General features: G+C 41.8%; 2 protein-coding genes and 1 long non-coding RNA gene across 3 annotated transcripts; all 3 read left to right on the top strand.

Annotated features, from left to right (window-relative positions):
• Positions 1-4,896: 4,896 nt before the first annotated feature.
• Positions 4,897-5,766, top strand: LOC139968178 (uncharacterized). The gene has a single exon (XM_071972572.1). It carries the CDS (start codon positions 4,897-4,899, stop codon positions 5,764-5,766), a length of 870 nt encoding a protein of 289 aa, XP_071828673.1.
• Positions 5,767-8,371: 2,605 nt separating this feature from the next.
• On the top strand, positions 8,372-8,944 carry LOC139968177 (uncharacterized). The gene has a single exon (XM_071972571.1). The coding sequence runs from the start codon at positions 8,372-8,374 to the stop codon at positions 8,942-8,944; it is 573 nt and encodes a 190-aa protein (XP_071828672.1).
• A 1,722-nt stretch (positions 8,945-10,666) lies between these two features.
• LOC139967976 (uncharacterized) lies at positions 10,667-14,460 on the top strand. The gene is made up of 3 exons (XR_011793200.1): positions 10,667-10,898; positions 11,698-11,913; positions 13,696-14,460. It is a non-coding gene; the product is annotated as an uncharacterized lncRNA (long non-coding RNA).
• The last annotated feature ends 154 nt before the right edge of the window (positions 14,461-14,614 follow it).

Here is a 14,614-nt window from a genome sequence, read left to right as displayed (position 1 = left end):
TTGTGCAACATTATGGGTATGTTTTGAAGTGAATTTATTGACGAGAATTTAAAATTGTCAAATTCTGAACAGTGGGGCTGACGGATATTGTGGGCCGCGATGAAGAATCACCTACAAAAGCAATGATCCACAGGATATGTGATGAAGTCGAACATGATGTGTGACTGGTGACAATCTTCTAAAAGGTTATAGATGAGTAAAAAAGTATTTGGAAAAAACTTGGTTCTCAGGCAAAAGTGTACATATGGTTGGTCTGTTTCAAGCCCGAGAAGTGCCATTTCCGGTGATCTGGGGGTACCAAAACCAGAAATTTGCTTGTACGCTGCGCGCCAACCAATGGTGGCGCTCCGCTTAGATAGCAATATGCGCCTCCTGGGTTAGAAAATCCTGCATATGCCCCTGGTTAAATGCAGCAAGGACTGGGCAGTGCCATTTACTGCAATCTGGGAGGCAATATTTGCCAAAAAATTCTTGTGCACTTCGTGCCAACTTATGGTGCTTATGGTGCTCCACTTAGATAGTGAGCCAGCAGTTATGACTTTTTATTTCATCAATGGCCTGCAACCCCCCCACTTCTGACAAGAAATCTCCGCCACTGATGTGCGTAATTTAATTTGTCATGAAATATAACTAATCACTTCATATTTCATAACCTCAAAATGGATGCATATATAATTTACCACAAACATTTAATATTCATCGTCGTTTGCTTGGAAGTTACAACACGGGCTCCGTCGTGTTGCATCTTAGTTGCATCTCAATTCAGTTAGACCTATAAAGGCCTAATTGACAAACAGCAAGAGCAGACTATCATCTCATTCCCAACAAAGTTTGCTACCACCATCACTTGAGATGAATCCTACTTTCCTATCATAGAGATTGGATATTGCCTAGTTACTACTGTAGCTTTAATACTTAGTTACAACGATAACTTTATACTAGAAGTATACTAGTAGAACAAGTTAACGTGTAGCTATAGGCTAGGCTATGCAAGCTATAGGCCACAGCCAGTCTGTGTCACTGCCAGTGAAATGCTAAAGGTTTACCACAGTCTAGTGGTAATCTAATACTGATCGATAAAAACTTTGGTTTCATCCTACGAATTATATATTTGTGCAGTTTTCAGACGCCTTTCAATTTCTTGGTACCTTGCTTCCATAGATAAGCACTGGTTAGTGTTATTACGTCCCAGCAGTACAGATCAAGCAGCATCAAATTGTTTGGTGGAACTTAATTGTTGTTTTTTTTTTTTTGTTAAAATTCCTTTCATCTTTCCATAACGCAAACGTATACCCTAATTACCCTTACAAGTGGTTCACGAGTTTTTTTTTTAGTTTTCTTTTTATTGAAAGAATTTCTTGAGCAATTCATTGCCTAACGGTGAGATTCTACGTAAAATAACAGTGACAGTTGACGCTTTGGGTGAGCTGTTGGTCTTCAAATTGCTGTAAGCGACAAGCCGGAAGTAGCTTCTATGCGATCAAGTTCTGTGCTAAGGGGTCTCTCTAAAACCATACAAAAGCATATATACGTGGACATACGTAATCATGCCAATATTCACAGGTGTGTTTATTTATCATGTTTGATGATTGAGTCATTATAGGTTTATAGTGTAGACCGTATTCCCTATGTACATATTTTTCACATCTGTTTTGTTTGTTTGTCCTCCACGTAATATATATATATATATATATATATATATATATATATATATATATATATATATATATATATAAACGTAGTGCATAACTGCGGTTTATTGCCTGAACCACTAACTAAATATTACACAGAATGCCTTCAAACGTTCAATTCAGCTATCAACAATGAACATAATTAAAGGGATTCGTATGAGAGCAAACTCTCACAGAATACCATCCTGATGCCACGTTTTCGAAAGGGTGGGGAGGGGGAGATAAGAGGGGTGCCAGGGGATGATGATTCCCGTTAAAATATTTAGTGAGGCCTTATCCATTGTACACTCTTACTCGCTTTCGTTAATGTTTGTTTTGCAGTAGAAATCGCGGCCGTATACCTCTTTTTCCCTTCTCAGGTGTAAACATGAAATTCAGTTAGTATTATATTCTGGAATATGTTTTGAGCTGAGTTATTAAACAGATTAAAACAATGGACTGACATAAACATTTATAGGCCTGCGTCGAAGAGCATATACGTCATCAAGGAACATTTCAGAGATTTAGCATATTTTAGAAGTGTATGATCTTGAACACCAGTGGGTAGAGAAACATTATTAGTATTCCAATTTAATTTTTCTTGGACTAGAATATATCAAGACTAAAATTCTGCCTAAAATTCATTCTTTACTATATTCTATCTGGATGTTCGTCCAACACTCGTTTATGATGTATCTAGAGGGAGGAGTGAGATAATCGGGGCTCAGGGCCTCGTGAACTTAGTTGCAATTTAATAAGAGCACTAGAAACAACAGTTTGGCCTTGATCATGCGATCGGTAATATACAAACCGGTTAGTAATTTCTGAAGTCACTAGCCAGAACTTTCTTTACAGCATTTAAATCAATGAAAAAGAAACATTCAGTCTATATAAGTAACGAAGAAAATAATGACGTAACCGATACACGTTTTGAAACGATGATGCAAATTAAAAACGTCTATCAAATCTCATGATGTCTTTTCCTGTCGTTTCATATATTACATGCATTAACATGTCAGGTCGACAAGAATTACCTATACGAAGGAGCACACTGATAACTAAGTAAGAGCTTTTGGTGCGACAGTAAAAGTGCCATATCCTATCAGTAATAATTTAAACGCTTTATATATATATATATATATAGCCTACACTGAAAAAATAAACTAGTCAATATTGCCACGGACTAACGTTAAATTAGTCTGTAACGTTAGTCAATGCACACGTGTAGTGATTTAGTTTCGTCCACCCTCCTTTAGAATTGAACATTCCGTGACGGGTTTCCGGAAGCCCCTGATTTTCAGGGGTTAGAAAGTTTCTAGGAAGCGTGGGCACAACCGACGAGCGACACGAGCGATTAACCTGGCCAACCGTATATATTTTGTAGCGAACGACTTCTACAGCGATTGATTCTCGTATTTTAGTATATTTAAGGATCTTTTAACAGAACGTTTATTTTTATCTGTGGATTTTACTCGAGGACACTTTATCCAACCTTAAAGTCGACTTAACTTCGAGGAACATTTTAGCGTTACCAATTATATATAGCCTACCGTTGATTCTGCCTATAGCACTTATACGTAGGTCCGCCTTACCTACTTTTACTTATATCTACAGCCATCGCGCCGAGCGAGGACTTATATTTTATTATAACCTAGATGTAGCGTGAGCATCAACACTTCTAAAAGGGGCTGGCGAAAATATTCGCCACCGATTCGTGGAGTGTTTACGTGTTCATACATATATCTTTTTAGTACCTAGAGACTATTCGGTCGCGAAAGCCTTCACGCGATACAGTATATACCACTTACTTACTGGAAGCCACTGGATCGCGAAGCCGTATACTATTTAGCGTCATAGCGCCATCATTAGCGTCTGGCCTGTAGCATCTAGCTCGTAGTATCTAGCTTTCAACCATATACAGAGTCTGGTAACTTAAACACCAGCTGACTTAGCCTGAGGATTCCGGCGTTGGCAACAATCCGGGTTGTGGACGTGGAAAGACATAGTATTTAAAGGTATGTCGATCTTTTTGTACTTTAGATTAGTTTCTCCACAGAAACATCCAAATTGGTGACCCCGACGTGATTTTTTCACCCATATTCTGGCCTTGTTTTAGATTTAGCTTCTGCTTGTTTACTCTGTAGTCTGTAGCCTATCGTTGGGCTTACTTTGTACTAGTGTTACAATGGTTGTGTAACGTTGGAGTCTTGTTACTTCAGTGTTGGTCTATTTTCGATACTCACTCTTGGCAAGAGACATTACCGGTTTGCCTCATTATTTACCAGACGGAGGATTATCTCACTTCATTATTCAGGCCTTTCACGTTTATTACATCCTATCGCTATTTTCTGGTTGTTCACGAAGGACCTAAGACATGTTTTGCCAATGTCTAACATTAGCCGCCCTGTTGTAAATTTATTGTTTGTAGCTGACTCTAGAGCCTATTCATTTGATCGTTATACTACGCCATCTAGCTTCCAGCATCGTATTGAATTTGTTATTAAGCGTGGAGCCACTGTAGGAGAATTACTCGCCCTCACACAACAGCGTATTCAACGATTTAACCCTAGCGACTGGTTGATAGTACGTCTTGCAGCTGGTATCAACGACTTGTTAGCATTCACAGGCACTTCCAGGCAAAGTCGAGTTATTACTTGTTCATCTGTCTCAGCTGATCAACTTATTGCTAGGCTCATTCATTTTCGTGACACACTTAGACAGACTTACCCTAATTGTATAGTTTCTTTTGTCACCATTCCTACGGCCTCGTTCGAGAAATTTCAAAGTCGCAAGAATTTAGCCACGCCAACTCTTTCCACTGAGCAACTACACCAACTTCAACGAGACTTAGACAGCAAGCTAGACGCTATTAACGCCTCGATCCACGATATCAATCAACAGCATCAGTCAGGGATCCCTACGCGTACAGTAAATTGGCATTCTTTCATTCGACGCCCCACTACACGTCGCAATCGTACTGGTCGGATTACAAGAGCGATTGTACGCAACACTTTTACCAAGCTCTACGACGGTCTACATGCAGTGTCTACGCTAAAACAACGGTGGCATCTAGAGATTTGTAGGGCATTTTCAGCAGACGTATGTAATTTGCTGTCCCATCTGTAGCGTATATATTTGGATTTTATCCCACATAGTTGTTATTACACTTCAAGTGTTAGCTTTGTATTGTATATTTCCATTAGTAGCCTAGGGCATTCACGTTACGATGGCAACACCAGATGAAACCGCTACGACCATGTCTAAACCCGAGCCGCCACAAGAGTCGAGCATTACGGCAGTTAATCTTAGACTACCCCCATTTTATCCAAACGACCCCGCCCTGTGGTTTGGTCAGGTAGAAAGCCTTTTCGTTACACGCCGTATTACCAGCCAAGATACCAAATTCGCCTTTGTCATTTCTTCTCTCCAACCGGAAGTGGCTCAGGAAATTAGGGACATACTCCTCACCCCACCATCCAAGAACCGGTACGACTTTCTAAAGTCCGAGCTCATAAAGCGTACATCTCAGTCGGAACAAAAGCGCCTACGCCAGCTGCTGACCACTGAAGACCTCGGCGACAGAAAACCGAGTCAACTACTGCGTCGCATGTACCAACTCCTCGGAGACCAGCAACTCGAGAGCTCTATCCTGAAGCAACTCTTCTTACAACGGTTGCCCACGAATGTTCAGCTCATTCTCGCTTCTACCTCCGAGCAAGTTGACATCCACGGTTTGGCCTCGTTGGCCGACAAAATTCTAGAGGTTACTCCCTCACCAGTCGTCGCCGCAGTCGTTGACTCCGTACCAGCCATCGCAGCCACTCCACAAGTTGCACAAACATCAATTTCGCCCGACACAACTCACCTCGTCGCTCTAGTGGATAAGCTATCCCTACAAGTAGAAGAGCTCACCAGGACCGTCCAGCAGCTAAAACAACGCTCCCGCTCCCGTAGTCGTCCTCGTGGCCGTTCACCAGCTGGCAACCCAAGCTTTTGTTACTTTCACAACAGCTTTGGGGATAATGCAAGAAAGTGTCGCCCCCCTTGCAAACACCCGAAGTCCCAGGATCTGTTAAACAAGCAGGCCAGCAACTAGGGACGACACAGCTGTCTGGCCCCACTCCTAAGAGTCGTCTTTTCTACGTAATGGACAGGGAAACAGGAACCCGCTTCCTCATCGACACCGGTGCAGAGGTTAGTGTTATTCCTGCCACGAGCAAAGAGAAGACTACACCAGCGAGATCTTTCTTAAGAGCTGCAAACCTCACCAACATAGGTACATATGGTGAATCTTCGCTAACCCTCAACATAGGTTTACGCCGTATTTACCGATGGATTTTTGTTAAGGCTGACGTCTCAACTCCTATCATAGGTGCAGATTTCCTTGAACACTTCTCATTACTAGTCGATATCAAGCATCGTCGACTGCTTGATCTTCATACTTCCCTTAGTATCACTGGTATTCGTTCAACAGTAGAGTCTTCCAATCTTACTTTTCACATTGATGACCACGACTCACAGTATCGCTCGTTACTACGTCAGTTTCCGCACCTCGTCAATCCCAGTCGAACAGCTGCCACTGTCAAACATAACATCACCCACCATATCCTCACAAAAGGACCACCTACTTTCGCCCGTCCTCGTCGTCTCGCACCTGATCGATTACGTCTTGCCAAAAACGAATTTGAGCATATGCTGGAATTAGGTATTATCAGACCCTCTGAAAGTTCTTGGTCTTCACCTCTACATATGGTACCCAAGAAGTCAGGCGATTGGAGACCGTGTGGAGACTATCGCTCCCTCAACAGCGTCACTATTCCAGACCGCTACCCGATACCGCATATACATGATTTTACTGGTACCCTTCATGGCAAGATAATCTTCTCTAAAATTGACCTTGTACGTGCATACCACCAAATTCCAGTTGAACCGGCCGACGTTCCAAAGACCGCGATCACGACACCTTTCGGTCTCTTCGAGTTCGTTAGGATGCCTTTCGGTCTAAAAAACGCAGCTCAAACCTTTCAACGCTTCATCGACGAGGTACTTCGAGGCTTGCCTTTTGTATACGCCTATCTGGATGATCTCTTGGTGGCTAGTTCCTCTGCCGAGGAGCATTATCAACACCTCAACCAGTTATTTCAACGACTTGACAGCTATGGCATTAATATCAACCCTAGTAAATGTGAGCTTGGAGTGTCTTCACTTGAATTCTTAGGCCATCACGTTGACAGTCAGGGAATCCGTCCCCTGCCTGAGAAGGTTCAAGCAGTTCAAGACTTCCCGGCACCTGAAAACCTCACTCAGTTGCGTGCATTTCTTGGTTTAGCCAATTTCTATCGACGTTTTGTTCCACATTGTGCTACTCTTATGCAACCTCTTACTGACTTACTCTCGTCTAAAGTCAAGAACAAATCTATTCAACTGACCGATGCACAACACCAGTCCTTCAAAGACATCAAGACTGCCTTAGCTCAGGTGACATTACTTCATCACCCGTTGCCTCAAGCGACCCTTTCACTAATGGTGGATGCCTCCGATTTTGCTGTGGGCGGTGTCCTGCAACAGTTTATCAATGGTACATGGCGTCCATTATCATTTTTCTCTAAGCGTCTCCAGAAAGCAGAAACTCGCTACAGTGCCTTTGGTCGAGAACTCCTGGCGGTCTACCTTAGCATTCGACACTTCCGTCACTTGCTCGATGGACGAAGCTTTACGGTCTACACGGATCACAAGCCACTTACTTACGCCTTTGCTTCCAAGCCAGATCGCTATTCACCTCGCGAAATTCGTCACCTAGATTATATTTCGCAATACTCCACCGACCTACGTCACATTCCAGGTCGCGACAACGTAGTAGCAGACGCGCTATCTCGTAACGTATACGGCGTTACTATCTCCTCATCACCACTCGATTTCACAGCAATCGCATCTGCGCAACAACACGACGATGAGCTTATTCAGCTACGGAAATCATCTTCGTTAAAGCTTACAGATGTACCCCTTCCCGCAGCGGAGGGCACCATTACCTGTGATGTCTCTACTGGCACAGCCAGACCTTACATTCCGCAACAATTTCGACGAGCAGTCTTCGATTCTCTTCACTCACTTTCGCACCCTGGCATCAATGCTACCAAACGACTAATCACGCAGCGTTACATTTGGTCAAACGTACACAAAGATGTCTCGAATTGGTGCAAATCATGCATTAAGTGTCAACAAGTTAAGGTTCACCGTCACACCAAAACGCCAATTGGTAGTTTCCCGATGACGCAGACCCGCTTCCAGCACATTCACATGGACATTGTTGGACCACTGCCACCCTCGGAGGGATATTCCTATCTACTCACCATCGTTGACCGCTTTACAAGATGGCCGGAAGCCATTCCGATTTCGAACATCACAGCCGAAACCGTAGCCAAATCCTTTGTTAAACGATGGGTCTCTACCTTTGGAGTTCCTTCGGTGATAACAACAGATAGAGGTTCGCAATTCGAGTCTTCCCTCTTTCGCCACCTTAACCAACTACTAGGAACACATCGCATCCGAACGACCGCCTACCATCCGGCAGCCAATGGTCTTGTGGAACGTTTTCACCGGCAATTAAAGTCAGCACTTTCAGCTGCCGATTCCACACACTGGTCAGAAGTACAGTACTTCCTTTGGCCCTTTTAGGCATTCGCACTTCTCTTAAGGTGGACATGAACTGTTCCGCTGCAGAAATGGTTTTTGGCACAACACTGGCTCTTCCCAGTGACATTGTTTCACCGTCTGATGATGATAGTCTGATGGACCCATCTGACTACGTGGATCGTCTTCGTCAGTACATGACTAACCTTCGTCCTGCCTTGACCAGAACGCCTCCTTACCGCAACCAAATACATCCAGACCTGCATACCTGCACTCATGTTTGGATACGTATCGACGCTGTTCGTGCACCATTACAACCTCACTACAATGGCCCTTACCAAGTCATCGAGCGACATGATAAATTCTTTATTCTTTTGGTACGTGGCAAGCGATCAACCATCAGTCTGGATCGACTCAAACCAGCGTACCTCGACGACGAATTCACAACAGTCGCTAAACCTTCAGCTCCGTCTCGACGCATTGACAAAGCCAAACCGACTACGCCTACCACACCCGATCTCCCGGCTACCTCGACACCTACACGTCCTGTAGAAAACGCCAAGCCACCACCAACCAGAGTTACTCGGTCGGGTAGACACGTCCATTGGCCGAGCCGCTATGTTGAAGTCATCGTCATCGATTGAATCATTAGCTCCTGTTGTACGACACTTATCGTTTTACTCGATTGCTCTCACTTACTCAGCAATCTGGGGAGGAGCTAGTTGTAGTGATTTAGTTTCGTCCACCCTCCTTTAGAATTGAACATTCCGTGACGGGTTTCCGGAAGCCCCTGATTTTCAGGGGTTAGAAAGTTTCTAGGAAGCGTGGGCACAACCGACGAGCGACACGAGCGATTAACCTGGCCAACCGTATATATTTTGTAGCGAACGACTTCTACAGCGATTGATTCTCGTATTTTAGTATATTTAAGGATCTTTTAACAGAACGTTTATTTTTATCTGTGGATTTTACTCGAGGACACTTTATCCAACCTTAAAGTCGACTTAACTTCGAGGAACATTTTAGCGTTACCAATTATATATAGCCTACCGTTGATTCTGCCTATAGCACTTATACGTAGGTCCGCCTTACCTACTTTTACTTATATCTACAGCCATCGCGCCGAGCGAGGACTTATATTTTATTATAACCTAGATGTAGCGTGAGCATCAACACTTCTAAAAGGGGCTGGCGAAAATATTCGCCACCGATTCGTGGAGTGTTTACGTGTTCATACATATATCTTTTTAGTACCTAGAGACTATTCGGTCGCGAAAGCCTTCACGCGATACAGTATATACCACTTACTTACTGGAAGCCACTGGATCGCGAAGCCGTATACTATTTAGCGTCATAGCGCCATCATTAGCGTCTGGCCTGTAGCATCTAGCTCGTAGTATCTAGCTTTCAACCATATACAGAGTCTGGTAACTTAAACACCAGCTGACTTAGCCTGAGGATTCCGGCGTTGGCAACAATCCGGGATGTGGACGTGGAAAGACATAGTATTTAAAGGTATGTCGATCTTTTTGTACTTTAGATTAGTTTCTCCACAGAAACATCTAAACACGCACTAGCAAAAATCTTCGTTTCATCGCTGCTTCTTAGTTAGTTTACACTGACTAAGGAAAATATAATCGCAGCTTAGTCGGTGGCGACGGACTAAGGTATTTTAACCCATGGACTAAGAACGATACGGACACCCGATTTAAGCCATAATCGTAGCTTAGTCGTTGTCGACGGACTAATGTATTTTAACCCAATTCGATTCACTTCAATTTGGAAACCGAGAGGCAACGGCAGCTTGCTGGGCTTGGCATAGTTTCATACGATCACTTTAAGCAACTTTCAACCGTAAATTACCCAAGAAGGTCTTTAGAAGAATGGAGGTATTAACTGCATCATCGGCCTACCTGTTATTCCTTTAACTTGAAGGTAAAATTAAAGTTAATTGTTAGGCCACTGGCACTAGTACTGTATTATGGTTAGTGTAACGCTACCGTCGTCACGTTGGCGTTTCGCAATACACAAGTGCAATGACAGTGAGTAGCCTATAGGCTTCTACTGGGTACTGCAGTGCATTCTCAACACTAAAGTGTGCATTCTAAACACCAATTAACAATGTGTTATGTGTGTATTGGGCTAGATTGAACAGTGGCACATAATCTTCTAATTTATTCCCAAACAAATGCTGGAACTATAAGGCTCAATAGTTTATTTGAAGTCTACACTCATTTGCTAAAGATTTCCTGTAATTTCCCATGTGAATCTAAATGGGTAGGCTTTGTGATATTGAATAAGCAAGGCTAGACCTTCAAACGTACAGTCACAGTAGGCTGAACAAATTATGTTGGCTAGTCAACATATGTTGCGAGCAGTCAGGATATGTTGCGAGCAGTCAGGATGCACGCTTCAGTTCTATTTAACCTTTTCATTTATCATTTTTTAGTATTTAATTTCCGGTCACGCCCAGGAAACAATTGCGACATTCCTTCACGGTCGACTTGCTTACTGTAAGAAGTATTAACCGTTTTTTCTCAGAAAAGCTTGATAGTCTGAAGTTATTATAACATGTGCTTTTAGTATACTGCCAAAAGAGTAAGTTGTTGTATTTGTATTGATATTTAATGTAGAAGTAACGGAAAATTTAGTATGTTTAGTTTGGTCTAATTGCACGTTTTTTTTTCTGTCCAATGTAGTGCAGGGTTCACTTGCGCGAATTCAAATTATTCTGTTTATGTATATGTATATGCATCGATTCTTAGATTATGATGTTTTTGACATTTATTTGTAATTCAAGCATATCTGTTTAGTAGCAAAGTTTAAAGGTTAAGATTAATTAGTTTTCTCTTTTTGATCCTAGATTGAATGAAACTCATTGGCGTAAATAATAGATCAGATGATACAGTTTAACGCAGTTGCTAAAACTCTGGGTATTCTCTAGTCTTCGCCGGTCCATTATATACTTTAGTACTACTAGTAAGACTAAATCAAAACGACCGAAGACAAACTTAGTGTAACAAAGTACTGATTCTCCTCTAGCCTAGGTCTAAACAGGCTTGTTATGTGAGCAAGCAAAATAACAACTAAAAACGATTAGGCCTATAAATAAGTTGGCTCAGTGCATTTCTGTTTCTAAAATTTTATATTTTTAAAGATCATAAAAACAAACAAAGATTTAGCCCATGTTTTATTATCTCTGTATTCTGGGCATTTGATTCTGGTTGCAATGGTGATGACACTCTCGTTCAAATTTTCAGCTTTATACAGTCTGCTTCAAACTTTGGGGTTGTTTTTTGAGACAATAGTGGAAGCAAATCTCACATAACTTTGTGGTGACAACTTTATTTATTTATTTTTTTCAAATGATGAATACTTTGCTGTTTCTTTTTTCCAGCAGGAATTGAAAAGCCAAATATCTAAGTCAAGGGTGAGCTTTCCTGTGATGTACGACACCAGTGTGGAGGCAACAACAGAAGAGGAGAACTGTGTTATATATGGCTTAAAGACATGTTTTAAGATGATATATTGGTACCCTTCGCAGAACAAAAGAGTTTATCCAAGAGTCCAAAAAGCAAAGGAACAAGTACCATAGAGAAAAAAAGATGGAAGAGTGAGTTTAACTATTGTACCCAACTGTTTAATGATATTTAAGATACTTTTCATAACCTGTTTTAAAAAAAAAACAGTCTAGTATATCATTTACGTGCAAGCTTCATAAGTTTGGTCAAATTTTCACTGATCTGTAGAGCGGGAGTCCAGAGGGTTTGGTTAGCTGGGAAGGTAACCAATTGCCTGGTACTGTACATCACAATGTTCACAATGCATTCCTGTATATGAAACCTGACGACTGGCAAACCGACTGTGGTGGATGTGGCTGGGAGAGCAATTTTAAAGTCACCTAATAGCTAACCTAGAGCAGCTTTCATGGTAACCACATCAAAGTAAAAACAATGTGTCAGGTATGGCCCCAAGAGCAACAAATGGCCATCGCCAGTAATTATTGGTGGTGGGGTACCCCTGCCAGTGACCCATAATTGACCCCTCACGGCTGACCTAGGTCAGCTCATGAGGTAACCACTTGAAACCTACTGGAAAATGTTGGTTAGGACTTCAGATACAAGGGATGGGCATTGCCAGTATTTTATACTGGTGGGCCACCACTGCCAGAGTCCACCCATCCCTTACATATAGAATCCTGTCAATAATTTTCCAGTAGTTTTCAACTGGTTAAATCATGAGCTGACCTAGATCAATGAGGGGGATGGGCATTTTGGGGGTCTACTGGCAGGGTTACCCCACCAATGTAAATGACTGGAAATGCCCATCCCTTACATATGAAGTGATACCTATCATTTTCCAGTAATTTTTCAACTGGTTATCTCATGAGCTGACCTAGGTCAATGAGGGAATGGGCATTTTGGGGGTCTACTGGCAGGGGAACCCCCTCCCCCCCCCCAATATAAATTACTGGAAATTCCCATCCCTTACATATGAAGTGATACCATTTTCCAGTAGTTTTCAACTGGTTACATCATGAGCTCATCTAGGTCAATGGGGGATGGGCATTTTGGGGGTCTACTGGCAGGGGAACCCCCTCCCCCCAATATAAATTACTGGAAATTCCCATCCCTTACATATGAAGTGATACCATTTTCCAGTAGTTTTCAACTGGTTACATCATGAGCTCATCTAGGTCAATGGGGGATGGGCATTTTGGGGGTCTACTGGCAGGGGTACCCCACTAATAAAAATTACTGGCAATGCCCATCAGTTGTATCTGAAGCCCTTACCAACATTTTCCAGTAGGTTTCAAGTGGTTACCTCATTAGCTGACCTAGGTCAGCCTTGAGGGGTCAATTATAGATCACTGGCAGGGGTACCCCACCACCAATAATTACTGGCAATGGCCATTTGTTGCTCTTGGGGCCGTAACTGACATATTGTACTTACTTTGATGTGTTACCATGAAAACTGATCTAGGTTAGCTATCAGGTGACTTTAAAATTGCTCTCCCAGCCATCCACCACAGTCGGTTTGCCAGTCGTCTGGTTTCATATACAGGAATGCACTGTGAACATTGTGATGTACAAGGCAATTGGTTACCTTCCCAGCTAACCAAACCCTCTGGGATCCCGGTCTATTGGGATCATTATTAACATGATTAACATAATTATTAAGCTTTGAGAAATAACTTGGTGTTATGCTGTGCAAAGCTAATAATAATTTGGTAAAGCTGCTATTCCTGGCTTATAATTTGAGGGACCTAGATTTAAATGTATACCTCCCAATATGTTATAAAATTTTAATGTAAATGTATGTTCATGATAATGTGAGTTATCATGTGCTATATCTGTATCTGTTCTTACACGTATATCATATTTTCTGTTCACAGGTCAATAATGGTGCAGATTTTGGCTTCCTGAAGACAAGTAGGAGGCCATTTGTAGTTAAGGGAAACACTCGTTGTTCGTGAAGACTTAACTGGTGTCGATTTGGGGTACCACTTTAAAACGAAAGTCATGAGGAACCCTTGCCCAAGATTCAACTTTGCATTATTGTGCAGTGCTATACTTTTGCGATTCATGTTTGATCCATTAACTTGTCTTAACTTTGTTGGAAAAAAAATCAGATTTTCAGATTTTATTTACAGTGATTTCTTCTCTATCTGTCGAAAGTCAGCCTTTTGTAGACATCAGAAGTTTTATCAGAAATAAATACTGCCAACGTACACATTATTTGTGTTTCTTCTGCTCTCTTTTCTTTCAGTGATGCTAGTCAGTGAAACTAGTCGGGTTTAATTCTTTCAGTGATTCTAGTCAGTGCAACTAGTCAGTCGATACCGACTAAGAAAGGTTAGTCGGGAGAGGCACCATCCTGACTAATGTAAAACCTGCTATAAACTAGTCGGTGGCTCATATAAATTAGTCGGTAAAGACATACTAATGTCACCAACTAATGTAACTGACTAATATACATTTACCGACTAAGAAATTGTTGATCGACTAAGCTGACGAACTAAGATGACCGACTAAGAAATCCAACTGACTAAGGAATAAATTAGTCGGTATAGCAACTGACTAAGGCTATGTTAGTCGGGAGAGGCACCAGATGGACTAACGTTATGTTAGTCGGTGAACCAATTTAAGTTTTCAGTGTATATATAAATATATATATCTATATATATATATCTATATATATATATATATATATATATATATATATATATATAGTTTACAGAAGAGCACTGTACATCATACAGAGATGTTGGACCGCTTGTTTTCAAAGGACCATACATACGGTCGGGTTCAGAA

The sequence above is a fragment of the Apostichopus japonicus genome, chromosome 5, assembly GCF_037975245.1.
Source record: "Apostichopus japonicus isolate 1M-3 chromosome 5, ASM3797524v1, whole genome shotgun sequence".
NCBI lineage: Eukaryota > Metazoa > Echinodermata > Holothuroidea > Aspidochirotida > Stichopodidae > Apostichopus > Apostichopus japonicus.
This window is presented reverse-complemented; position numbering and strand designations above follow the sequence as displayed.

Excerpts from the sequence above, each read along its gene's own strand:
- LOC139968178 (XM_071972572.1), top strand. The coding sequence starts at position 4,897 with ATGGCAACACCAGATGAAACCGCTACGACCATGTCTAAACCCGAGCCG.
- LOC139968177 (XM_071972571.1), top strand. The coding sequence starts at position 8,372 with ATGAACTGTTCCGCTGCAGAAATGGTTTTTGGCACAACACTGGCTCTT.